Below are 26571 nucleotides of genomic sequence, written 5' to 3' on the forward strand. Positions count from 1 at the left end.
GTCATTGTGCGATCTTGAGTTCCACCACCTCTTTTCCCAGAAAAAAAGCCCTGATAACTAGTTAAATCTTTTAGAGGACAGAATCTGTGGATGGTAAATCCCACTGTTCAGGTGGGGGGGGGGTCACTGAATGCAGAAGATTTCAATAACTAACAACCAGCGTCTAACTGGCATTTTAAAAACAAACAATTTGAAATGCTTCACAACTCCAAAGAGTTCTAGGCGAGATCAATTATCGAAGTGATTCTCAGTCCGGGCTCTGACCTGGCATTGCAACTAGTCACAGAAACTGCATTGGCACACCCGTAACAGGCCAGGTTTGAGAGCACTCCTGCTTTCTACCAGAACATCAGATTCGGGTTTATTCCCACGGCCCCCTCCTCCTGCACCTCTTGATGCTTTAAAATGTTTCTTCCACCAAGCCCATTCCACTTTAATCGTGAGACAGACCTCCAGTGATCCTCTTAGCCCTGTCACCTCTTCGACATTGGAGCCAAACGCTGCAGATATCAGTTTGCAAGTTGCCTTTGGAAAGACCTGCTCGCTGTCGCGCTTGTTGTTGGCTGCCTAGGCCACGTGGGCCACGGCTATCTTTAGAGGAAGGAATTTATATTACAAACTTTGCAGCTTCTTAACAGCCTGAGCAGACACAGAAAGACAGACGTGACACTGACATCCCCTGAAGGGTGCTTGAGTCTCTCTCTTCTGCTCCTGCTGACCAACGGAGAAAGAGGTCCCGGCAACCAGCCCGGCCTCAACTCAAGCATGCAGTCGCCCCTTGCAGAACGGGTGCAGGTTCGTGTAGAAGAGGAGGTTTTCTATGTGGACAAAGCTCTTCTGGTAGAACACAGCGAATACTTCCGCGCTCTCTTCCAGTCTGGCATGAAAGAGAGCACGCAGAAAGAGATCCGGATCCGGGATCTGAGCGCCACAGGCTTCCTTATCATGTTGAAAATCCTAGAGGGGGGTTACCCTACCCTGAGCTGCGAGGAAAACCTTCGGGCCGTGGAGTGTGCCGCCTTCCTCCAGGTAAAAGCGATGGCCAAATATCTGATTAACTCCCTCAATTCTGACAACTGCATCATTCTGTTCCAAGCTGCTGCCATGTTTGGCCTTCTGGATCTCTTCCATAGCGCTGCGCTGTACATAAGGGACAGTTACGCGGACCTAGAAGAGTACCTGGATTGCCTTTCTCCAGAACTTCTGGATTATGTCGAGTCCCTTATCCCCAGCACCTTTGTGGCGGTGGGAGCTCACACTCCCACATATGAGTTCTTGGAGGACCTCTCCCGAACCATCTGCTACCTAGATGAGGAGAAGAACATCTGGAGGACACTTTCCTGCTTACCGTTGACCGCCAGCACATTTTTAGCTGGCATAGCCATGATGGATAACAAGATTTACATTGTGGGCGGGGTCTATGGTTACAACAAACAGATTGTGGATCAAAGTTTTTGCTATGACGCCACGGCCGACAGTTGGAGCGAGTTCCCCGGCCCTCAGCAGCTCCGCTACGACGTCACATTGACAGCCCACGGAGATTATCTGTATGCCATTGGTGGGGAATTTGAGAAGACCCCTCTGAAGTCAGTGGAGAAGTTCAATGTATCCACCAACGCTTGGAGTTTCATCTCAGACCTGCCTCAGCCAGCAGCTGCAGCCCCTTGTGCCCAAGCCATGGGGCGCATCTTTGTTTGCTTATGGAAGCCCCTAGACACCACCATCATCTACGAATATGAGCCTCGGAAAGATGAATGGCTTTCTGTCTCCACCCTCAACAGGCCTCAAAGCTACGGCCATTGTATGGTGGCCCACAGGGACAATCTCTATATCATGCGGAATGGGCCCTTCGATGACTTCTTGCGATGCATGATTGACTGTTACAATCTTACCACTAAGCAATGGATATCTTTGCCTGGACAGTATATGAACAGCAAAGGAGCCCTTTTCACTGCTGTCATCAAGGGGGACACGGTTTATACTGTCAACAAGATGTTGACACTCTTGTACGCCATAGACGAGAATACGTGGAAATTCAAAAAGGAGAAGGCTGGATTCCCAAGGAGTGGTTCTCTACAGACCTTCCTTCTCCGCCTTCCAAGAACAAATCACAGCATTGCAACTTAAGAGACCCAAATCTCCGTCACACAGAACGTTCAGAGACTTAGAACTTCTTATCCGCGGCCAGATGCTCACGTTTTCTCTTTCCTTTTCCAGCTCTCCGGAGGCATAACAAAAATTTAACCTAGGGTTGTTATGGCTCTGGTTCAACTAAATTCTCTTTGCGCAGAATCTCAAAAGGAAGAGGTTTAAGTGATTTCCTCCCAAAGCAATGTAATATTTCCTATTCTTGCTATTGCAGTTGGGTTCCTAGTTATGCGGGCCTTGAACAATGGTCATTCCCTGTGTTTGTTTGTCTTGGACTAGTAGGTCCTCCGCTCGGACCAACACTATTGAGGGGTAGTAGCTACAACGAGACGGGTGTCAGCCTTGGCACTACTTACTAGCTACTGCAGCTATCAAGAGTGGTTAAAAGGAACTGGCATTCGCGAGAATCAGTGTGCAAGTGACATTCATGGGACATGCCCATTATAGGCCCTTCAAGACCATTGAGGCATGGGGTACCCAGAATTGCAGGCCTCAAGATGATTTTTGATCTGGCATAATCTCCCCTTAAAAGCCCTGATCTCCCCTTAAGAGCCCAAGATAATCTCCTCTTAAGAGCCCCGTGGCGCAGAGTGGTAAGCGGCAGTACTGCAGCCCAAGCTCTGCTCACAATGACCTGAGTTCGATCCTGGCGGAAGCCGGGTTCTGGTAGCCGGCTCAAGGTTGACTCAGCCTTCCATCCTTCCGAGGTCGGTAAAATGAGTACCCAGTTTCCTGGGGGTAAAGTGTAGATGAATGGGGAAGGCAATGGCAAACCACCCCGTAACAAAAAGTCTGCCAAGAAAACGTCGTGGTGTGATGTCCCCCCATGGGTTAGTAATGACTCGATGCTTGCACAGGGGACTGCCTTTACCTACCTTTAATCTCCCCTGTTCAGTGTCACAAAGGAGCTCTTACTCATTCACTCACTCATAACATCCAGTGTTAACATTGTTGGGAAATGTTTTGTGTTAGTAGGGTTGCCAACTGAGTTGGGAAATTCCTGGAGAATTGGGAGGCGGAGCCAGTGGACAGCCAGGTTTGGGGAGAGCTCCAAAACAGCCATCGTCTCCAGGGAAACTGATCTCTGTAGATCAGTTGTAATTTTGGGAGGCCTCACCTGCAAGTTACCCTCAATAAAGCATTGATAAGGTAAACTATTTGTCTAGCATTTGAATGCATTTTTGAGAAGGTGCGTATTTTTAAAAAGGGGTGGGGATTCCAAAGAAAATCAAGCATACTTCAGCAACCTTAAGACTTAAAGGCACTGTGAAGGCCGGACTCCTAAGAATGCTTTCCTTGAGAGTAAGCCCTATTGAATGAAATAACAACAACATTCAATTTATATACTACCCTTCAGGACAACCTGATGCTCACTTAGAGCGGTTTACAAAGTATGTTATTATTATCCCCACAACAATCACTCTGTGAGGTGGGTGGGGCTGAGAGAGCTCCGAGAAGCTGTGACTGACCGAAAGTCACCCAGCTGGCTTCAGGCGGATGAGCGGGGAATCAAACCCGGTTCTCCAGATTAAATGTCTTGCCGCTCTTAACCACTACACCAATTTCAGGCTTACTTCCATGTAGACTTGCTTAGGATCATTTTGAAGTGTTTCAAATAAAACATCTGTGCAGTGTGGTGGCATCTCTCTCCCAGAGGTGCCATCCTTGGTAGTTTTAGGTGGGTAGCCATGTTGCTCTGCAGTAGAACAGCAGGATTTCAGTCCGGTGACACTGGAGAGACCAATAAGATTTCCAGGATATATGTTTTGAGCATCATAGAGGTATATGAAGAAGGGAGTTCAGACTCTTGAAAGCTTGTACCTGAAAAATTTTGTTGGTCTCTAAGGTCCTACGGGACTCAAATCTCGCTGCCTTTGGTAGTAATTTTACTGCCCAGTCTTTGAAGAGTTACTCCATTTGAAATCCATTCGTCTCAATGGAGCATCTTTGCATAGGACTGCACTCCGAGTCTCCAGCCATTATGTAAACAAGTTGTATGTTTTCACGTTCCCAGCACCTCAGGCTGAGATGGACTATAAATAGCCCCGTCATCTGGGGAATATGTGGTTTTATTATAAATACTCAGATCAACTGAATAAGCAGGCTCAACATACGAAGAAAAATATTTTGTATTTGTTTTTCTTCCACATTCAATATTTCTTCATTATATTCAGATGGTGCTTTTTAATGAGTAATTAATTTTATGCTGCCTCTACCAAGCAACAGCCTCTCTCCTTTCTCTTCGCCGTGTGCCTCTGTTGAGATGAGAAGGGGAAATAGAGGGAACTCAAGACAGAGTCCCTGCTGTTTTGTGCCCCAAACATTTCCTTGAAAGTATGATCAGCTGGCTATGCAAAGGCCAGCTGGAGAAACAGCACGCAGCTCTTGTGCATTATTATTTTGCTTGTGGAAATCAACAGGCTTTCAGTAGTGTGCCAACCTGAAGGCACATTCACACCACAGTGTTAAACTGCGTTACCAGCTCCAAGTTGGGAAATTCCTGGAGATCTGAGGAGTGAAACCTGGAGAAACCTGGAGAAAGTGGGGTTTGGGAAGGGAAAGGACCTTGGCATGGCATAATTCCATAGAGTCCACCCCCCAAAGTAGCCATTTTCTCCAGGTGAACTGATCTCTGTGGCCTGGAGACCAGTTGTAATTCCGGGAGATCTCCAGCCACTAACTGGAGGCTAGCAAACAAAGGAATTCAAGACCACCTAATGACAACCACTTCAATTGTAAACATTCATATAATCAATACAGTAATGACAAATTGCCAACATATGTGCAGTTCATATAATATTCAATATCCATTCAGAATTCAATGTTGTATCAATACATTTATACAGTCTTTTCTCCAGGTGAACAGATCTCTGTGGCCTGGAGATCAGTTTGTAATTCCAGGAGATCTCCAGCCACCACCTGGAGGCTGGCAACCTTATCAATTCCCCTGGAGAAAATGGCTGCTTTGGAAGGTGAATCCTATGGCAATATACTCTGCTGAGCCCCTTCCCTCCCCAAACCCCACCCTCTCCAGGATCCCTCCCCCCTCCAAATCTCCAGGAATTTCCCAACTTGGAGCTGGCGACCCTAGTCCTCAGTGAGAAGAAAAGCAAAGTATTAAAAAAACCCGAAAAGGTATAAAAAATCCTAAACAAACAAAAATATCTGCTTTTTCATGAAGACTTGACACCTCGGATAAAGCATTACCGATCCAGAGCTCTGCCTGAGCCACGCTAAGCATGTGTTTAACTGCCCCACTGAAATCAATGGAGCTTAGAACCTGCCTTTGGCTGGATCCTGCCCCTTGCCCCATTCTTTTGCCAAGATACAAGAGCATACTCACCAGTAATTGGGCACGAGTCATTTTATTTGAGGGAGAAAAACACCCTACTGTATCAAGTACCTACGGAATCACAACGGCTGCTTGTTGTCTTCTGTTACCTTCAGTTGAACATTGAACATGCTGCCCTTTCTCCTAATTTGAGAGGCAGATACTTTTTATTTGGCTGAATCAGCTGGCCTTGAAGCAGATATTAAATAGCCCTATCTCAGGAAAAAGACAGTAACTCATTCAACCGATGGTGGTGAGAGGAATAAATAATTACGTCTTTCTTTTGCAAATACTCCCTGATCCTTATTTCGCATGGCTTGCAGCTGGCTAACATAAGCTGCATGCTGAATTGCCACACAGATCGTAAAGTTCGTTCTCCTGGACAGGCAAAAGTGGGAACAGCAAAGCAGAAGATGGGTGGGGGGGGGGGTGCAACAGGGAAAAAAATGGGGGGAAATCTTGGGGGGAGGTTACAAGATCTCTCCTCTTCTGTCTTCCTAGAGGCTGTCTGTGAAAGAAGGATTGAGCCAAGCCATGTGACTTCTGTGCCGCATGGCACCGAATCCTAGATTTTTTTGGTGCAGGCTGACATGAATTAGGAAGGCATTTAAGACGCAGCTGCGGGAGCGTGCCCGGGAAGAAACTCCCACACAGCGAAGAAACAGGATTAGGAGGCATGCTTAAGCAAGCACACGGCTGCCTTATGGCTTCACCCATCAGGCCTTTCAGCGGAGGACTTCATCGGCCCTTTTCTAGAAGCCATTCAAAATCCAGTTAGACAAAGGGTTGGATCCAGACTAGATTTCCCGCTATCCAGAAGACACTTCCGTCAGCGAGACAGAACTCCTTCTCCTCCCTGCCTCTCACCGATCTCCCCAAACTGCTGCTCCTGGGGACAAGGGAATAAGTTTACCAACCTCCAAGTGGGGCCTGGAGATCTGGAATCACTACTGATTTCTGGACTAAAAATCAGTTCCCACTGAGAAAATGTCATCTTTGGGGGTGGACTCTATGGCATCGCATCCCTGCTGAGTTGTCCACCCCCCTCCACAGACTCCATCCCCAAATCTCCAGGAATGTCTTCACTTGGGGTTGGCAACCATACAAGGGATCCTTAAGAATATCACGGGGCAAATTTGGGGGAGAAAGGGGTATGTGGGTGGAAATTACAGCTGGAAATGGAATCTCCTGTTAGTGGAAAATGTAGTCGGGATCCAGCCCATGTTAACACGAGGATAGGTCTCTCAGTGGCTGTTAATGGTAGTTAAAAGGAGCCTCCATGTTCCAAGGTAGTTTATGTACCAGATGCTGGGGCCAATCTGAGGATGAGCTGCCTCCATTCTGCTCAAATGCATCCCGAGAACAACCGGCTCATCACAGCTGGAAATGGAGTGTTGGACTAGGTGGTCTTTGGCTGGTCCAGCAGGGTGGCTCTTCTTGTCTTATACTGAACATGTTTCTGCATCCTGACTGACACGCAGCAGGCCACAGCGCGTTCTGCCCCTTCCCAGGATGGCCCAGAGGCCAGCGGGGAGTTCACAGGGTCCGGGTCATGAGCTCCTCCAGCGCGTTATCGCCCTGGTTCTCACACAGTAGCAAGACCTCTTTGATGTCTGCTTGCTGGAAGCCCATGTCGTTGAACTGGGCCAGGAGGTGAAGGTACTCTGCAGCCTGCAATTAAAAGCAGAGGAAAAGTTAAACCAGCTGGGAGAAGTATTTTTCCCCTTCCTGTTGGAGAAGATCAGGTATGCAAAAGATGAAGAATTGTGGTTATACTCATGGGTTGGGTTGGATCAGGGGCCAATCTGGCCATTAAACAGAGCCAACAGAACCAAGTGGGTCCAGCCAGTGTCAAGAACGGTCCAGTTTCACTGGTTGCCTTTTCCCGTGACACCTCTGGATGGGTCTGAACCACGCAGTTCCTATGCTTTTGTCAATGCTACTAGGTCTCCGCTTGGCTTGCTCCTGGCTGCCTGCCTTCAAGTCCCCTAGCGTGAACAAATGCTGTAGCACCATCAGTCGTATACAATTCCTTGATGATACAACCTGACACTTTCTTTGTCACATCACCAGCAACTAAGTTCCAACAAATAAACTGTAGAGTCCTTATCTGAATTGCACGTCCTTATCTTATTGTAGACAACTTGATTCCAATACACCACATTTTAATTACGCTCGACTCTTCCCAAAATTAAAAGTTGTGTACTGGAATCAAGATGTCTACAATAATATAAGGACGTGCAATTCAGATAAGGACTTTCAACTCTACAGTTTATTTATTGGAACTTAGTTGTCAGTTATGTGACCAAAAAAAGTTTAATGCTTTATCATCAAGGAATTGCAATATGACTGATGATGCTACAGCATTTGTTCACACTGTGGGGCAACATAAGTAAACTAACAGTTTTACAAAACATGCACTGAAGAATCAATAGAGGTTTGTTTCAATTGTACAGTAATTAGACATGGGTCATTCCCCCCCCCCACTTATTGTTCACTTCACACCATGGCCCCCTTTTCTTTGCTTGAAGTCTCCTAGGGCAGCGGTCCAATAGAACTTTCCCAGCAAGTTCAAGGGTTGGTCTGCTCCAACACGATGTCTAGAACCCTGTTGAGCTTTCTGTTTTCAGACACAGGGCAGGATGGCATCTTTCCCTGTGTATTGCCAGAGGAGGGTTACCAGGTCTAGTTCAGGAAATTCCTAAAGATTTGAGGGGTAGAGCCTGGAGAGGGCAGGGTTTGGGAAGAGGTCTCAGAATGGTATAATGCCGTAGAGTCCACCCTCCAAAGCAGCCATTTTCTCCAGGGGGACTGATCTCTGTCACCTGGAGATCAGTTGTAATTCTGGGAGATCTCCAGCCGCCACCTGGAGGCTGGCAACCGTATGTCAGAGTCATCACTGATTCTGTGCCCCACTGCCATTTTGCAGGCTCCATCTCCGATCCAACCTTTTGTTTGGGTGGCTTCTTTAGTCCCTTGGCATAATACTGATAGCTGCTCTGAGGGCTCCTCAAAAAAAGGCCGGATGTGCCTCTTGAGAGCTCCACGGGGTAACACGGTGCAGATGCTGATGGAGAGGGAAGCAGCCTTTCCCACCACCACCTGGCAGGCCTTTGCGCCGTGTCTGATCAGGCCGGATCTGAGTTCTCCCGCTCCTGTGCTCCAGCCAATGTCCCAAGAACTCCTTTCTCCCTTGCTACCTATTAGCCTGGACACTCTCTCAAAACCAACCAGTGCATGTAGACCTCTGTGTCTTCTTATGTACCCCTCCTCAACCTCCCCTTCTGTGAAGCCTTTGGTTCGGTCTGATATAGGCCGTATCCCCAAAGAAGCCTGAGCACGTGCAATTCTACCCGCCCAGCTTTTGTTCTGCCTTCCACCACCACTGAGATGAAGACTGCAGTTTCCTTGGGGCAGAGACCTGTCTACTTTTGCTTGGGTCACATGGCAGAGGGCCCCTGGATACCAGCATCCCCAGCCCCTGACCACCTTCTCTGAGTTCTGGAACATTTCCATGGCTTCCTCCACTTCTGCTTCTTCGTATCCTTGTTTCAGCAGCTTGTCGCAGGCACTGAGGTAACTGAGAAACTGTCAGGGGAAAACAAAGGAGAGGGGAGATCCAAGTTAGGGCAGGACCATCTCCTGGGGAAGGCACCAACGCCAAGGGCTGCCCAACGTCTGGTCAGCCTGCACAACGCAAATTGAGAAACAAGGCCAGGATCCGCATACCCTGAGGAGGGGCAGCTGCCAGGGCTCAGATCTTCTGGTGGGGCCCACTGCCGCCGTACCCTCCGCTCTCCTGCTTTGAGAGTTCTGCCATCCATGCTCCCTGCCACGTGCACCGCCCAGCATTGTGGGTGAAGGGCAGGGCTTTTTTTCTGGGAAAAGACGTGGTGGAACTCAGGACCGCACAATGATGTCACTTTGGGTCAGCTGGAACAAGGGGGGGGGGAGTTTTTTTAAAGTTTAAATCACCCTTGGTGAAAATGGTCACATGGGCGGTGGCCCCGCCCCCTGATCTCCAGACAGAGGGGAGTTTAGATTGCCCTCCGCACTGCTCAGCAGCATGGAGGGCAATCTAAACTCCCCTCTGTCTCGAGATCAGGGGGCGGGGCCACAGGCCATGTGACCATTTTCAAGAGGTGCCAGAACTCCATTCCACCGCGTTCCAGCTGAAAAAAAAGCCCTGCCTACAGGGTATGCAAGATGGTACAGGATGGCCAGCACTTCGGTGGTCACAGCAGGGGAAACCCCCAGCCATGCACTTCCTGTCACCATTGAGGAAAGAGTGTGCAAGCAGCTGTAAGCATGGGCAGTGGGAGGACACACAGGGAGGTGAGTTGGTGGGAAGAGGGTGCAAACAGGCGCCTGGCGGAGGGCAGAGGAGGGGAGAGGATCCTCGGATGCTCTCTGCCCAGGACCCCTCAGAATCTGGAACCGACCCTACTGGCAACCAAAAAGCTGAAAACAGGAGTGGACACCCACAATCCGGGGTGTGTGTGTGTGGAAGTGACACTGAGATTGCCTACATATGAATGGACTACAGTGTATATAGATGTATTTTTGTATGGGGATATTGACTTCATTCTGTCATGGGCTGGGCCCACCCAAGCTGGGAGTCCAGGTACTAGCACGAAGCCAAGGGGTGTTCAAAAGTCACAAGCCAGGTCCAGTCCGTAGTCAGAGCACAAGGTTAATGCCAGGGTTGCCTCCAGGATCCAAAAAGCCAAGCCAAGTCCAGTCCGTAAGTCAGAGCACGAGGGTATCAAGTCAAGGTGCGGGCAAGAGCAAGACACAAGGTACCAGGGAGCGGTTGCAGGTAGTTGACACGTTGCTTCCACGCCTGGCAGTTGCTCCTGACTGGCTTTTATAGCCAGGCGTGATTTTCAGCCAGCTGCTGGGGCTCCATCCTGATGCTACTCATCATCACTCTCCAGCAGCTGGCGTTGGCTCAGGAGGCGAGCACTGCGCCGTCTCTCCTGCAGTTCCAGTCTCTGGCGCTGCCTGCGGCGCTCTCTAGGTGTGGGTGAGCCTGGGGGGGTGGAAGCCCCTGGCTGGGCTTCCCCTGTGGTGCTGGCAGTCCCTGACTGAGCCTCCCCTGTGGAAGTTCCTGGCTGAGCTTCCCCTGTGGTATTGGGGCTAGAGGGTGCTGGTGTCTCAGCTGCTAGCTGTGAGCCTTGATCAGCCAGCAGCTGCTGCTCATGATTGCTGGCTTCTGCTGAGTCAGGGCTAGGGCTGGCTACACAGAACTCTTCTTCTCCTGAGGAGTCCTGGCTGGCTACACGAGGCTCCTCTCCTCCAGAGGAGACCTCACTCTCAGACTGGGCTATGACACATTCATTGTGTAAGATACTATTTATTGTGCTTAAATTTATTGAGTACTTGCACACTTATACTTCTTAATTTAATAGAAATTAATTTTGTTAATCTCGGTGTATCTTTTCCCCCCAGATTTTGTAGTCCTGGGAAGGCTTGCTTTGTGCGGCAACTAAAGAGCAGCTGCCCTGCAGGAAGGGAATTGGTGTGCAAAGAGCTTAAGACAATTCTGGCCAGTAAACGAGTGGCTGAGCTGCAAGAGAAAACAAAGCACGCTACCACGAAATTGCATCTGCAAAATCAATAGAAACCGACATTTTAATAACAACAACAACAACAACAACAACAACAATAATGTAGCCCCTCTGCAAGCACTGAGTCATACTGACCCATGGGGGGACGTTGCATCATGACGTTTTCTGGGGTGGTTTGTTATTGTTTTCCCCAGTCATCTACACTTTACCCCCAGGAAACTGGGTACTCAATTTACCAACCTTGGAAGGATGGCAGGCTGAGTCAACCTTGAGCTGGCTACCTGAACCCGGCTTCCGCCAGGATCGAACTCAGGTCGTGAGCAGAGCTTGGGCTGCAGTACTGCCGCTTACCACTCTGCGCCACGGGATTCTCATTCAGACAGATCAGGATGAGTGGCCGTGTTAGTCAGTCTGTAGCAGTAGAAAAGAGCAAGAGTCCAGTAGCACCTATAAGACTAATCAAATTTGTGGTAGGGTCGGAGCTTTTGTGAGTCACAGCTCACCTCTTCAGATATCTTTTCGTTACTGGACTCTTGCTCTTTTCTATTAGTTCTCATTCAGTTCAGGAAAAGCCTCCACAAGCCACCTACAGGCTCAAGAACTCATGGCTCAGCTGAGAGCTTGAGGCTTACGTATGTTTTCATTCTGGAAAGGGAACGGGCTGGAATCCCAACAGGAAATCAGGATGTATTGTCGAAGGCTTTCACGGCTGGAGAATGATGGTTGTTGTGGGTTTTCCGGGCTGTATTGCCGTGGTCTTGGCATTGTAGTTCCTGACGTTTCGCCAGCAGCTGTGGCTGGCATCTTCAGAGGTGTAGCACCAAAAGACAGAGATCTCTCAGTGTCACTGTGACACTGAGAGATCTCTGTCTTTTGGTGCTACACCTCTGAAGATGCCAGCCACAGCTGCTGGCGAAACGTCAGGAACTACAATGCCAAGACCACGGCAATACAGCCCGGAAAACCCACAACAACCATAGGAAATCAGGATGTTTAGAACCTCCATATTCAGAGGCAGTCAACCTCTGAAACCCAGCGCTAGGAGACAACATCATGGGAAGGCCTTCGCCTCTGCGCCCTCTTTGTTTGCTCTCCAGGAAAGCTGGTTGGCTGCCGAGTAACACAGAATGCTGGACTAGAAGGACCATTGGTCTGAACTGGCATGGCTCTTCATATACTCTTATGGTTCACCGTAGAGTTTCTCCACAGTCTAAGGTGCATATTAAAGCACAAATTTAATTGGCCTCTGGTCCCCCCCCCCTTCGTTCTTCTCTCCCCTCCTACTCCCCTCCTAACATGCCATCAAGATTTTTTCAGAATGGTAATTTCATCTAATTAAAACGACCCTGGCAACAATAAAGACAACCAAAATTCCCTTGTCAAGATAACCATCTACAAATGCTTCATTCCCTGCGGCTGGAAAATGTCACCACAAGTCAGCCTTTAGAGGAAGATGCATGGGATGGAATGCAGGGGCAGAATGCATGCATGGGATGGTATGCAGGGGCAGAATGCATGCATGGGATGGTATGCAGGGGCAGAAAGCATGCATGGGGGAATCTTAAATCAGCTCTGGTTTAAGACATTCCTGGAGATTTGGGGGCAGCACCTGGGGAAGGCAGAGTATGGGAATGAAAGGGAGCTCCGCAGAGATCTGATTCATAGAGTCTACCTGCTAAACCTTCCATATCCTCCAGGGAAACAGATCTCTGTAGCCTGGAGAACAGCTGTAATTCTGGGGAAACTCCAGGCTCCATCTGGAGGATGGCAAACCTAGAATCGCCATAGTGCAATCCTAAACAGAGTTATACCTTTGTAAGTGCATTGACTTCAATGGACTTAGAAAAGAGTAACTCTATTTAGGATTACACTGCAAAAATACAGACCATGGAGGTAGGTATGTGTCTGTGTGCATGAACATAGAGCGCAACCCTTCATCCTGTCCATAAGAAATGACCGTGACCACGCAGTGCATGATTGCTGCTGAAAGCAAAGAGCTATTTTTGGCCTTTCCCCATTGTTCTTGGAGCACCGACAGCACAATTCCCAGAGGCATCCTTTAAATAGCCCATGTGCTTTTCCCTTTGCTAAAGCAGATGTGGGATTCGGCAATCAGTTAGTCAAGATCTATAACTGGCATGGCTTACAAAAACAGCCATGGCAGACAAAAGGCATAATTCTGCAGCGGCACATTTGAGAGCGGGACTCAGTCCCCTTCTTCGAGAGGCACAACCCCACTGAGAGAGCAAGCAAAACTCATTTGAAGCTTCACGTCATAGCATTATAGGGTTGGAAGGGTCATCTAGTCTAACCCCCTGCGCAATGCAGGAAATTCACAACTTCCTCCACCCCACACCCCCCCAGTGACCCCTGTTCCATGACCAGAAGATGGCAAAACACCGTCAGGATCTCTAGCCCAACTGGTCTGGGGAAAATTGCTACCTGACCCCAAGGTGCTGCTCTGTAAAATAGGAAGGAGGCTGACTTACTTTGCTGGCTATTGCAAGGGAAATACTGAGTGCCCTTTGGAACTCCCTGCTTCAAAACGTGCTGTACTGGACACCAGCTTAGATTGCTTTTTTCTTTTTTAAGGGAGGGGAACAAAACCACTTCATCAAAATGCAGGCGCCCATCTGTGCCTATTAGCCACGACAGCTAAAGAGAGTCTCTGCATTCACCAGTGGGCCCCTGATTCCCAGCTCTAAGGGCGGGCAAAGGCTGCCGGCTCTTTGTTCCGCTTACGAGTTTCTCAGAAGAACTGGAGACAGAAAGCTGGGCGTGATTGGCCTTGGGCCTGATTTCCCTTCCCCTGCCTATATTTATTTGGCCCAAATACCAAAAACAATAACCTCAGAAAGCAGGATTTGGCTGAGAACTCCTCTAACAACTGAAGACTGCTTATAAACTCTAACAAACACTTATTTATTACCAGTGCGATCGCTGCCTTCTCCCAACGCTGGCTGTTTTTCTGCAAGAACTGTGCTTCGATTCTGACTTCTGTTGACTAAATCTCAGTGAAGAAGTTGCCACTTTTGTTTTCCACAGTTGGAGAAAGCAGCTCCCACTGTCTAGAGCAGGGGTTCCAAATAGGATTCCCATCCAGGTGGCAGCTAGAGATCTCCTGGAATTACAACTGATCTCCAGGTAATAGAGTTCAGTTCCCGTGGAGAAAATGGCTGCCTTGGAAGATGGACTCTAAGATATTAAATCTTGATGAGGTCCCTCCCCTCCCCAAACCCTGCCCTGTCCAGGCTCCAGGCTCCAAATGTCTAGGAATGTCCTAGGCTGGAGCTGGCAACCCTAATCCCCAACCATTTTGATCCTAAGGGGCATCTTTGGAATTCTGACACAGACTGATTGGCGCAACCACCAGGGCTCATTTTGCGGGGGAATGCACATGAACCCAGTTCTGGCAGTTCCCCAAAGAGGTCACATTTCAGGTGGCCCCACCCACCTGACGGCCATTTGGGGCCCGTTTTGGCCTGGATTGGGGTCGAAACAGCCAAGATCGGGCCTCTGACAGGTGGTGGATCACTCTCCTGGTCATCAGTGGCCCGATCCTGACCATTTTGGGCCCCTTTTCAGCCCCTTTTTGCCATTTTGGGCCCAATTTCGGCCCTGAATGGCCAGGATTGGGTCCAAAACAATCAGAACAGGTGACGTCAGGGGGTGTGGCATATGCAAATCAGTTATACTAATGACACATTTCTGGTGATGGCAAGAGGCGTAGCATATGCTAATGAGCTGTGCCAATGATTTCCTCCAGCTCTTTTTCTACGAAATGACCCCTGGCAACCACTAAATGGTTGCCGCAGGAGGCAGAGCCAACCAAAAAATGTCAGGGAGTGATGTTATGCATAAATTTAATAGTAACTCTTCAACATTTCAGGCAGCAACTCTGCTTAACAAGATGCCTTTTAAAATGAACATATTGTTTTACGATATTTTCTTGCTTACTCTTTTAGCCAGACAGCGAAGCTCCTTGTGCTGTGGAGGCAGCTGCTAGCAAAACATTTTTTAAAATCTGCAATCGGATTTCCAATGGCCAATCAGAAATCTTGATGGGCAAAAGCCCCATCTGGCCCCACCCCTCTTTTAAAAACACTTAGTAGGTACCAGGGAAATTGTTGGCGGGCACCACGGTGCCCAAAGGCACCATGTTGGGCATCCCTGGTCTAGAGAGCCCTGAAGGAAAGAATGGGCGGAGTTCAGGCTCAAAATCCTACCAGAGGGGAACCCATTCAGCAGGTCGTTCCACAAAATAGAGGCTAGGACTGCTTGTGTTCCCCTGAAACAACAACGGTGCTATGTAATAACAAATTCCACAACAAGGAAGCCTAAATTCTGTGACATGCACCGAATATCTACTGTGGAATGATTTGGCTTCACTTTGCAACATTTCCAAACTACCATGAGGAAATCTCATTCAGCTACTGCTCTGGCTTTGAATTTTTCACCGGTCATTGCCCCAACAATTCACAGCCCTGAGGACTAGAAACTTGTTTTCTTTCAATCAAAACAAAAAGAACAAGAAAGTGGTGAGATTCGGCCTTACGGCAGCTTGCACACATCTCTGATGATGGCCATTTTGCATAGACAGTCTTGATGACCTGGATATTTCATATGGTGCTCAATGCTGGCTATTTGCGTTTTCATGATGAATAGATGAAATTCCATCTCAAAGTCAAATAGGGTTGCCAACTCTGGACTGGGAAATTCCTGGATATTTGGGGCTAAAGCCTGAGAAGGGTGGGATTTGGGGAGGGGAGGGACCTCAGAAGGACATAACGCCATAGACTCCACCTTCCAAAGCAGCCATTTTTTCCCTAGGGAAACTGATCTCTGTAGTTTGGAGATCAATTGTAATTCCAGGAGATCGCCAGACCCGATCTGGAAGCTGGCAACCCTAATTGGCCTGAGGAAAACAGACAAACTGCTATCCTTAAGTAGGGTTGCCAAATTACGCTTGGGAATTACCTGGAGATTTGGGGTGGAGCCTAGAAAGGGTGAGGTTTGAGGAGGGGACAGACCTCAGAGATGTATAATGCCATACAGTCATTATCCAAAGCAACCACTTTATCCAGGGGAACTAATTTCTGTGGCCTGGAGATCAGTTGTAATTCTGGGAGATCTCCAGCCACCACCTTGAGGCTGGCAACCCTGATATTCCTGAGCAGAGTTGCACCGGTCTAAGCTCCCAGACCTCCATGAACTTAGGAGGGTGTAATTCTCCTTAGGATGGCTCAGTACATTGTCTCACTATACAAAACAAAAGCACCACTGACCTGCCCCAAGCTTTGCCTCCCCGTTTTTTGGAGAGCCAGGATCGCCCTCCGTATCGGATAACCCAAGGCTAAAACGGGCTCGATGAGGTCACGCTCCTCTTGACTGAGTGCCTCGAGCAAGTCAGCTGTTGAGTCCGGATGACTTCTGTGGGAACCGAGGGATTGCTGGGCCCCTGGAGGGGGTGGGAGGCAGGAATAAGGACTCAGGGACTGCAAACAAACAAACAGAAAATAAAATATGTAGCTCACTTTAATGAGGGTTAATAGGAAAGGCTTCGTCAGCAGCAACAGTGTGATACGTTGGCTAGATTTATCAAGAGATTCTTACTCTCCTGTAGATCCGGAGGAGTTAGCCGTGTTAGTCTGTAGTAGCAAAAATAGAAAAGAGTCCAGTAGCACCTTTAAGACTAACCAACTTTACTGTACCATAAGCTTTCGAGAATCACAGTTCTCTTCTTCAGAAGCGAAAGCTCGATTCTCGAGAATCACAGTTCTCTTCTTCAGATTGAAGAATAAGCTTTCGAGAATCACAGGAATAAGCTTTCGCGAATCACAGTTCTCTTCTTCAGATCGAAGAAGAGAACTGTGATTCTCGAAAGCTTATGCTACAGTAAAGTTGGTTAGTTTTAAAGGTGCTACTGGAGTCTTTTCTACTTTTACTCTCCTGTGCAGTACTTCCAGGAACTGCAGATACTCAAAAGCAGGGCCTCAAGTCTTTGTGACATTAATATGAATTTAGCCAGAAAAATTCTCACCCATGGAACAAGTCCATATTTCAAGCAAAGGGGCAGAGATTTTTTTGTATATCACACACACACAGTGTGTCATCCATGTGGCATTTGCTTCAAACATCCTGTTTTGATAGCTTTCTGAAGTTTATTTCAAATCTGAGTGACCCTTGCTTGGAAGAGAAGGACTTGCTTCTATTGCTAGACAGATGACAAATAACGGAGACCGGAAAGTCGTGTCCCAAGCGAAACGGGTTTATTAACATTATCTGGGGACATGTTTACTGGGCTGCAGATATGCTTTTTAAATCTCTCTCCAGAGCTCAATTTGTGAAAAAGCGATCTGACAAGGACCCAGCTCAGATCTCAGTGTCCATTTCCCACAATGGTGCAAACCGGATGGAAGTGGTTTGAGAGGGGCAAAAAACGGAGCTGCACAAATGCAGTGTTTGCCAAGAAGGGTGGATTGCATGTGTGAACTCTTCCCCCTGCCTACAAAAATGGGTTCTAGTTCCAGCTGGCTTTTTCTTGTCTGCTCAGGCAGCAGCTGTCCAGGATCTCAGGCAGAGAAAGGTTTTACCCACATTAGGAAACCAAGTGGCAGGTGATTCACAACAGACGGAAGTTAAGTGCTATTTCACACAGCTGGTAGTTGGCTTGCGGAACTCACTGCCACAGGATGTAGTCATGGCCACTGAGCTTTGATATATTTCAAAGGGAGTGGTGGATTGATTTGTTGGCTTTTGGCTACAATAACCGGATAGGATCTCCAGGTGGGGAGTAGCCAGCTCGTGAGTGCTGTTGCCTGTGGACCCTGCTTGTGGGTTTTTCAGGGGCTTCTGATTGTCTACTGTTGGAAACAGTAGATGGACCATTATTACAATCCAGAAGGACAGTTCTTATGCGCTGTTTGAGGTTCTTTAACTTGAGAGGCCCAGAATTGAAGCCGGGACACTTTTGCTTGTTCAGGAACTGGCTCCCACGGCAGGTTATGGGTTGCCCACTCCCTCTCCACTTTTAGGAGAGTTTTTGAGAGCATCTAAGTGCTTTGATTTGAACCAGTCTCATTATTTATATATTTACTTCTTTTATACCCACCTTTCCCCTCAATGGGGACCCAGGATAGCTTACATAATTCTCCTCACTCCCATTTTATTCTCACAACAACCCTGCGAGGTAGGTTAGGTTGAGGGTGTGCGAATGGCCCAAGGCCCCCCAGCGAACTTCCATTTCAGAGTGGGGATTCGAACCTGGGTCTCCCAGATCTTAGTTCGATATTCTAACCAATACACCACAGTGGCTCTCTGTGTCAGTTGGGCTGTGTTTCTCCACCGTGGTTGTATTTTTTGGGGGGGGGGGGGCAGAATGCAGACAGAAAAAGGGAGTCAGAACCTTTCCCTCTTAGGACATTGTTTACTACTGTACCGGTTACAATGTTCTCAAGGTACAACTAGTTATGGCTTACAGTTTGCTTCTTGCAAACAAAACAAAAAGCACCCAGGTTAACAAAAAGATAACCCCAGAAATCTATACATTTTGCCGTTGGGGTAATTTCTCAACCCCAACCCAATTTAACAAAATGGTGTATTAAAATATCCTAGAAATTCTGATCCGGGGAACCTTTTTTTTACGTATTCGACTTAACCTTGTGTGATAACTCTTTTCTGTACGTCACCTTGAGTCGTGAAGAATAGCGGTTCAGAAATATTTTCACAAATATCTGCCACTTGAGATCCTTCAACTCGAAATTAAACCTAGGATCGTCTGTGCTCTACTACTGAGCCAGAATGTATGAAGTGGATTTAGCATAAGATCACGGACCATCGCTGTAAGGCAAATCTCTTTCCCAACCTTTCTTCTACAGATCCTTTCTGCAGACACTGGGAATTGAATCTGGGACCTTCTGCATGCAAAGTGTGTATTCTACAACCAACTGATGCACCCCTTGGTAGTTCTTTTTTTACTACAAAGCTTTGCTGAAAACTACACAGACCAAGATAACTTCCTATTTTCAATACAACAGTGTGGTCTGGTGAACTGCCCCCTTGAGCACTTCTGTACCATAGATTGAAAATGGTTTTATTGTCACAGCATTTCCTGCCGAGGAATCTTAAGAGCTGTACTACCGGCAAGGAAGCTGGAGATCTCTAACAGGATTCTCGGCACGTACACACAGTACGTCAATTCTCAGGATTCTTAGGTGGAAGCCATGCAGCTTAGAACGACTTCTTTAATGCATGACGTGGCCCAAATTTAGTCCAGGGAGCAGCAGCCCATTAAGTAGGATGAGAAGCTAAGGAGATTAAACTCAGCGCCTCCTTATAAGAAGCATTTATTAAGAATCATTCCATGGCATCTATATTGGGCTAGACCAAACATGGACGGACAGCAGAGGTCAATGGGGAACGGAGTCATCAGGCGGTCAGTCGCATCCAGATTCCTTCTTAACTGCATAGATGCTGATGGACAGGTCAGCAACACCACAAGCCGTAGAGCCTGCTTACAAAATGGGGGCTTGTTTGGAGGTTTCAGTAACAGCTATAAGGAGGAGAGCTAGCCAGACCAGAGGAATTTTATTTATTTCATTTATACTCCACCTTCCTCCCCATCAGGGACCCAAAGTGGCTTGTATTGTTTTCCTTGCCTCCATTTATCCTCACAACAACCCTGTGAGGTAGGCTAGGCTGAGAGTATACGGCTGGCCCAAGCTCAATCAGCCACCTTGCACGGCAGAGCAGGAATTCAAACCTGGTTCTCCCAGATCCTAGTCCGACACCTGGATCCCAGCCACAATAGTATTAAGTCTAGACTACTGTAATGCCTTCCACATAGGACCCCCCCCCCCAAAGTTAATTCAGAGACCTCACTTGGTACTGAATGCCACAGTTCGGTTATTATATTAGTCCCATTCTGCAGTCATCCACAGCGAGCTGGGTCAGCTACAAAATACCAGGAGGCTCCAAGACAAGAGTACTCTCTATAATGGAGGCAACTGTTTCTGAATGGCTGTCCCCTACAGGCACAAAGGTGATGCCTTCTGGGACCTTCTCAAACACATTCTGTGTGTGAATGAGAAGTAGGAAAGCCAGAAGTGGCTCTTTGCTTTGTGGAAAGAGAAATCTTCGGGAAGAAGAAAATTGGCTGAATTTAACCCTGTTGGGGCTGGCTGTGCTAAGCAATGAAATATCCCATTCCCCAGCCATTGCCAAAATTTGCCACTCCTGACTCATGCCCAGAACCTGTCCTTTTCATCCAGCAGTAGGATCAGACCAGAATTGTAAATGTTTATGCAGAATTGTAAATGTTTATAAGCAGAGGGGGTTTTCTGGGAAAAGAGGTGGGGGAACTCAGGACCGCACAATGACTTTGGGTCAGCTGGAACAAAGGGGGAGTTTTTTAAAGTTTAAATTGCCCTTTAAATTGCCCTTGGTGAAAATGGTCACATGGCTAGTGGCCCCACCCCCTTATCTCCAGACAGAGGGGAGTTTAGATTGCCCTCCGTGCCGCATGGTGGCACGGAGGGCGATCTAAACTCCCCTCTGTCTGGAGATCAGGGGCGGGGCCACCAGCCATGTGACCATTTTCAAGAGGTGCCGGAACTCCGTCCCACCACATTCCAGCTGGAAAAAAAGCCCTGTTTATAAGTTATGCACAACTTATGTTGAATACGTCATTGGTATTTTCTATGTACCACCTTGCGGGGGGTGGGGGCAGGCAGGGGGACATTCAAAATCTTATGATTCTGTGATTTTGGGGTGGATCTTAATCTTTCCATTGAGCCAAGTTTTTGTATTTATCAATTTATTTATTAAAATATTTATACCCCACCTTTCCTTTTGGTTCAGGTTTGACGTCTTCCTCCATTCTAAGGAGCCTTCCTCCAACTAGGAAGGCACCTTAGGAAGGTTCCCACAAGCTACGCAAAACTGAGTCGTTCAAGAGGAATTTTCATGCCGGTAGAAGGGCTGCACAGTATTGAAATAGTTCAAAGAGATACTTTGGAAAAAGGATAGAGCTTCAGACTATACCACTGTGTACTGACTTTTGCTGCAACCTATTTTCATTGTTTACGAGATGTTCATATTAACATAGTACATAGTATGTACATAGTAATCTGCCTTGAGTCGTATTGAGAAAGGCGGACTATAAATAAATAATAAAAATAAAATACTTAAGTTGGAGGAAAGTTCCTTAGGCTGGAGGAAGGCTATTTAGAGGATGTGGATCCACCCCATTATGAAAAGGAGAAGGAAGGAAAAGATAAGAGTAATCTCTTACGGCAACAGTGGGCTTGTGCTTTTGAATGGGAGGGATCAAACCTGCAGAGCTGCGGGGTCTTGGGCTACAGCAAGGTGTAGAAGGTGGGGTGGGCCTTAAAGTCCCCACCAGGGATGCATCCGAGGCAGATCTGTATCTCAGCTTCCTGCTGTTCCGGGAGCGCTGGTGAAGGGAAAAGGCTCTGGAAGCCAAGCTGGGTTCTGTCAAAGACTGGTTCACGAAAGCCGCAAGCTTCCCCTTGACTCTTTCCAACTCGTTCTTCACGTTGTTAAATAAAAGTAACGATCTGCTCTGCTTGAGCAGAGCTGGCTTTGGGCAGCTGCCCTCAAAAGGGGCAGTTGATGGAACCGGTGAAGTCTGTGGTCTTTGTTGCGGAGGACTTAAAAAACGAGGCAAATGGCTAGGAACGTGTCCGGCATCAGATACGGGGCACTCTTCTAGGTTGCTTTCTGTAGAGGTAGCCGAAGAAGGCCCCTCGCCTGTGGAGTCTTCATCCTCCTCGGAACAGCAGTCTCTGTTCACCCTTGCAATCCGCTGACCTTCGTCCTCGCCATCCAGACTCACGCATCTCCGCACAGGGGACACATCCTGCATTCGGATACCGGTCGCCTTGGGGCTGCTTTCTTTGGAGTCTACCAAGAGGAGCCAACAAGGTGGAGCTGTTGGGACAACATCCGTGGTCACTTCATACCAGGGTGTGTCTTGCCGAGAGGCGGACTCTATCCAATACAGCACCTTCTTTTCTAGTGAGAAATCGTGCTGCCGGAACAGAAAAAGAGAGCCAGTGAACATATAGCCCCACACTGTAGAAGGACTAACGGAACCAATAAGGTTTCAACGACAAATCTTATGAATATTCTCAGCTACATAGTTCACCTGGACCCTAAACCAAACCAAAGATTTTGTCTTGCTAAGGACAGGTCAGAGCAGAGTGCATCTATTGAGTTTAGGGGTGGGCAGAAAGTCCCTTGGAAGTAATCAGTCACTCTCTATGCAATTCAATGCCCTCCTTTTCCTCCTCCAGTGTTGCTGGAATCACTTTCTTATTCTTCCCTTTCAAGCTGCTGTGCAAGCCTCTCTTTCGTGTGAAGGAGGCGGCGGCACGTACAGGCACAGGAAAGAGGACAGCGGCAGCTCCCTTTCTCATCTGCCTCTCCTCCTCCTCCCCACATACATCCTTGCTCTGAATGGGAAAGGAGAAGGCTATCTTCTCTTTCTCCCTGTATTAAAGCTGCTATTGACATCTTCCAGGAAAAACACAGAGGTGTATTTTCCACTTGCAGGACAAACTACAATAGTAGAGGAAGATCTTCCTCACCCAAGCACTGCAGACCAGCTCTGAAATGCTGTCATTTGTGTACAAGCTGCCATTTTGTGTCTGGCTCCACCCACTGAGCTGCCATTGTGTGTTTGGCTCCACCCACTGAGCTGCCTTTGTGTGTCTGGCTCCACCCACTGAGCTGCCATTGTGTGTCTGGCTCCACCCAGCGAGCTGCCACTTTGTGACTGGCAGCTTCCAGAAACATTGTCTGCCCTCCCCAGATATAGTCCAACATGGTACATCCAGTGGTGCCCAGCCAGACGTTCTGGGAGGCTTACAAATAGGATAGGAGGGCAAGAACTCTTTCGAGCTGTATGACCCCAGCATCTTGTATCCAGTGGTATACTGGCCTGAACATGGAGAGTCCATTTACCTGTCAAAGCTATTGACGTGAATAGATCTATTCTCTATGATGTGAATTCCTGTTTAAAGACCTATAAACCAGAAGTCATCCTATCTTCTGTCAGTTAATTTCTGAAGTTAATTAAGCATTGTCGAAATGAAGGATGCTTCACATAAACTAACATTTTGAGATGCAAGGTGAAACACTCACATTCCAGCTAGCTGCCCACTGCAGCACTGGTTGTGATTGCTGCTGAGCACGCACAATTCAAAACACACCCCTCATGTTTCACCCAGCATGGAAAACTAAGGCAAGACAAAGCTCCAAGAACTGGTATGCTGGTATGCCTGCTTGAGGTTTGAGATAGGCATGCGCTGAAACAATCATATGAAGAGTTCAATTCCCAGCCGGTTCCAAGGCAGATCCACATAGAGCTAAAACACACGCGATGAATTACACAAGGATGCTCAAGAGAAGGGAGACGCAATGTTAGCCAGGAAGGCGAGTTTTAGAAGACAGACTGGATGGCTTTATCAATTTCCCTTCTCTAGAGCCAGCAGAGAGAGCTCCTCAGAGGGCTTGTTTATTTCATCTTTGCCTCCAGAAGGGGAGGTGAAACTGACAGAGCCTTCCGGGAGGTGAAGATGTGTTGGGATTTTAGCAAGTGTTTCCATTGTGTTACTAAGTTAGTAAACGTATTTGCATGTAACCATGTAGGCTTTGAATAAGGATTCCTGACATAGAAATGGGAGTCTTTAAGCATAATGAAGTCGAATTAGGATTTTCTACTGGTCTTATTTGGGGGGGGGGGGGTTGCAATTAAGTGATGCTGTATACTGAAGTTGTATTGCTCTTTGTCTCACTTGCTTTCTTAGTATCTCTCAGTTACTTTTCTAGCAAGATGTAGTCAGTTTAGCAATTTCTTATTTTCTTCCAACGTAACCCTATTTTTCATCCTTTGGTAAAGTATTCTTACAGAGCTACACTGGAGTGTGTGTCTGTTCTCATTCATTCCAATGCGCAATCTTTGCCTTAACTCTGCTAATTTCCAACAAGAGGAAATTAACAAACCCTCTGAGGAGCCATCTCTAGGCTCTGTAGAGAGGGGAAATTGACAAAGTCTTCCGATCTGTCTTTTAGAACTTGGCTCCTGGACTAACATTGCGTCTCCCTTTACTTGAGCGCTGTCATGTAATTCATCTCGTGTGTTTTAGCTCTCAGCGTGGCAAACTTCTCGGGCCATTTCATCAGGTCTGTTAACAACATTTTCCTAACACAGAGTTTGGTATAACTCAAAAACTTTCACTGGCACAAATAACCTTGACAAAATTTGTCGGGTTTTTTTATACAGTTGGGAGGGATACAACAGATCTGTGCTGAGGAGAAAATAACAGTGTGTGGGTGTGTGTTAAAATTGTTTCATCTTCTCCTCAAAGCCTACATATAAAATAAATTTGCCAAGATGACTCTTAAAAGAGACACTTTTTAAAAACAAAAAAAAGTACATTGGCATTCTCTACTGGTGGGAATGCATTGAAGATAAAGTTTAGCATAGGAGGAGAAAAGCATTGCTTTGGTTTCCAACCCAAAGTTTCCAAACTACTAAACTATTAAGAGGTCATCTCCATACAATGCTCAAAGCTCCACTGGCAATATTTGTAACCTAGGAGATATGCAAGCATTATATTTTGGAACAATACTATGAAGAACGTTATGAAAACACACTTCAAAGGGCCCTGTGGAAGCATAATTCATTGCAGATTGACTCTAGTTCATTAGGAAACACGACCACCAAAAAGCTGCACTTTCATTGCTTATTATCTCCTAGTGTGCACATTGAGACATGTTTTAATAACAATATTCAGCATCTGCAGAGCATTTTCAAGGGTTCACACTCATTAGAGAGCAAGCGTTGGTTAGCAGAGGCGGACCTACATTTTTGAGACCCTGAAGCTTGAACTGTTATGAGGGCCCCTTCTTAACTAGCAACAATAGGGCAAACGTCCAACAGGGTCCCAAAGGGCCTTGCTCCCCTTGCAAGGACCTCAAGGCTCAAGTGGTAGAGAACGGGGTGGTCACACCACCCAACATCAATGCATGGGGGGAAAGTATTGGATCATTCTTTACTAGAGAGGTAGAAGGTCACCAGAGGGGGCAGGGCTCGTTAGGATAAAGAGGTGAAAATCTAATTTTTTGTTGTTAAAAATGCACAAGTGAGGGCCAAGCTACACATGACGAAAGACACTTGAACGGCAAGTGGATTGAGTGGAGGGCAAGTGAACAGGGAGAAATACACTTGCCGTTCAAGTGTCATTCGTCATGTGTAGCTTGGCCCTGAGACTCGTGCAGCCTGAATTGAGAATTCTGATGTCTTTTTATGGTTCTGATTGGCTAAGAGCTGAGCTGGAGAACTATTAAGCCGTGCACCAATGAAGGATTCAAGGATCCAGGCGCCAAAATGTAGGCTATGAATAGATTCTGGCGAGCTCAGCGAGCCCATACAGCTGGGGGTTCCGGTGCTGCAAGCCCACAAGAAAATTTTGAAATTTGACCAATTACAGGGACATTTTGAGGTCATATGAAATGGGTATTAGAGCACGTTTTAAGGTCTATACTAAGTACTTCAACCCATTGGCTTATGATTCTAGAATAGCCTTATTTTAATAACAAACACTTAAAACTCCATCTATTTTGTTGAAAAATTCACTTATTAAGAAGAAAAACGTTGCTTCAGGGCCCCTCCAAGATTAGGGGCCCTGAAGCTTAAGCTTCATTAGTTTGATAGCAGATCCACCCCTGGTGATGAGACTGTTAGACCCAGGTTCAAATCCTCACTCTGCCATGGAATCTCACTGGGTGACTTGGGCCAGTCACACATACTCAGCCTAACCTACCTCACAGGGTTGTTGTAAGGACAGAAATGGAGTGAACAATGTAACGGGGAGAAAAGTGGGGTACAGATGATGTAGTTAATGAAATAATAGATTATCATGATACAATGCTTACAGTTCTGTAAAGTAGGTCAAGGGACCAGAAACACAGAACAGCCAACACTGTTGTTTTCAATCCACTTCAAAACACCCCCACCGCTAAAAACACCAACTGACTTACCATTGTGTATATCAGGATCTCTGTACAATTGGGCATCTCAAACTCAGGTGCTTGCACCAAGTGTGCCTCTCCCACAGAATCGTCTACCACATTTGTGGTCACTTTGAAAGGTACGTCGTCCAGGTAACTCATGTTGCTTCTCGTTCCGCAGCTCTCTAACAAAAACGAACAAGAAGAAATGGATTTACTTCAGGATTTTACCGCAGGCGTAAGTATTTTACAGCAAATATACACGGAAGACCCCGTTCAGAGACACAGTCCTAAGAGACCACTGTATATAAAGTATAAATTTAATATATCAGTGAAAGTGCAAGAAAATCCCAATCAATATCGTAGCTCTTGATAATTGTTCAAAGCTCACTGACCACAATATAACCAATGCCTAATAACAGTGTTCACAATCAGACAATGTCCCAATTACTGTCAATAAATTGTCGCTGAAGAAACAACGCTGTT

The 26571-nt window shown here is 47.1% G+C and overlaps 2 protein-coding genes across 2 annotated transcripts; one reads left to right on the forward strand and one right to left on the reverse strand.

Moving 5' to 3' along the window:
- Window positions 1–673: 673 nt before the first annotated feature.
- Window positions 674–3307, forward strand: KBTBD13 (kelch repeat and BTB domain containing 13). Its single transcript, XM_055002852.1, has one exon. The coding sequence runs from the start codon at window positions 766–768 to the stop codon at window positions 2125–2127; it is 1362 nt and encodes a 453-aa protein (XP_054858827.1). The 5' UTR covers window positions 674–765; the 3' UTR covers window positions 2128–3307.
- A 3708-nt stretch (window positions 3308–7015) lies between these two features.
- On the reverse strand, window positions 7016–26247 carry UBAP1L (ubiquitin associated protein 1 like). Its single transcript, XM_055002288.1, has 5 exons — window positions 26116–26247; window positions 21341–22099; window positions 16335–16544; window positions 8966–9067; window positions 7016–7150 (listed from the first exon to the last, which is right to left on the reverse strand). Exons 1-5 carry the CDS (start codon window positions 26245–26247, stop codon window positions 7016–7018), a joined length of 1338 nt encoding a protein of 445 aa, XP_054858263.1.
- Window positions 26248–26571: the final 324 nt, after the last annotated feature.

The sequence above is a fragment of the Eublepharis macularius genome, chromosome 18 (assembly GCF_028583425.1).
Source record: "Eublepharis macularius isolate TG4126 chromosome 18, MPM_Emac_v1.0, whole genome shotgun sequence".
Lineage (NCBI taxonomy): Eukaryota > Metazoa > Chordata > Lepidosauria > Squamata > Eublepharidae > Eublepharis > Eublepharis macularius.

What these genes read in the sequence shown, in the direction of transcription:
- KBTBD13 (XM_055002852.1), top strand. Translation starts at nt 766, where the DNA reads ATGCAGTCGCCCCTTGCAGAACGGGTGCAGGTTCGTGTAGAAGAGGAG.
- UBAP1L (XM_055002288.1), bottom strand. Translation starts at nt 26,247, where the DNA reads ATGAGTTACCTGGACGACGTACCTTTCAAAGTGACCACAAATGTGGTA. An exon ending in AGATCCTGATATACACAATG is followed by an intron (nt 22,100 to 26,115) that starts GTAAGTCAGTTG and finishes CTGTTCCGGCAG; the next exon opens with CACGATTTCTCACTAGAAAA. An exon ending in AGCACAAGCCCACTGTTGCC is followed by an intron (nt 16,545 to 21,340) that starts GTAAGAGATTAC and finishes GTTTGTTTGCAG; the next exon opens with TCCCTGAGTCCTTATTCCTG.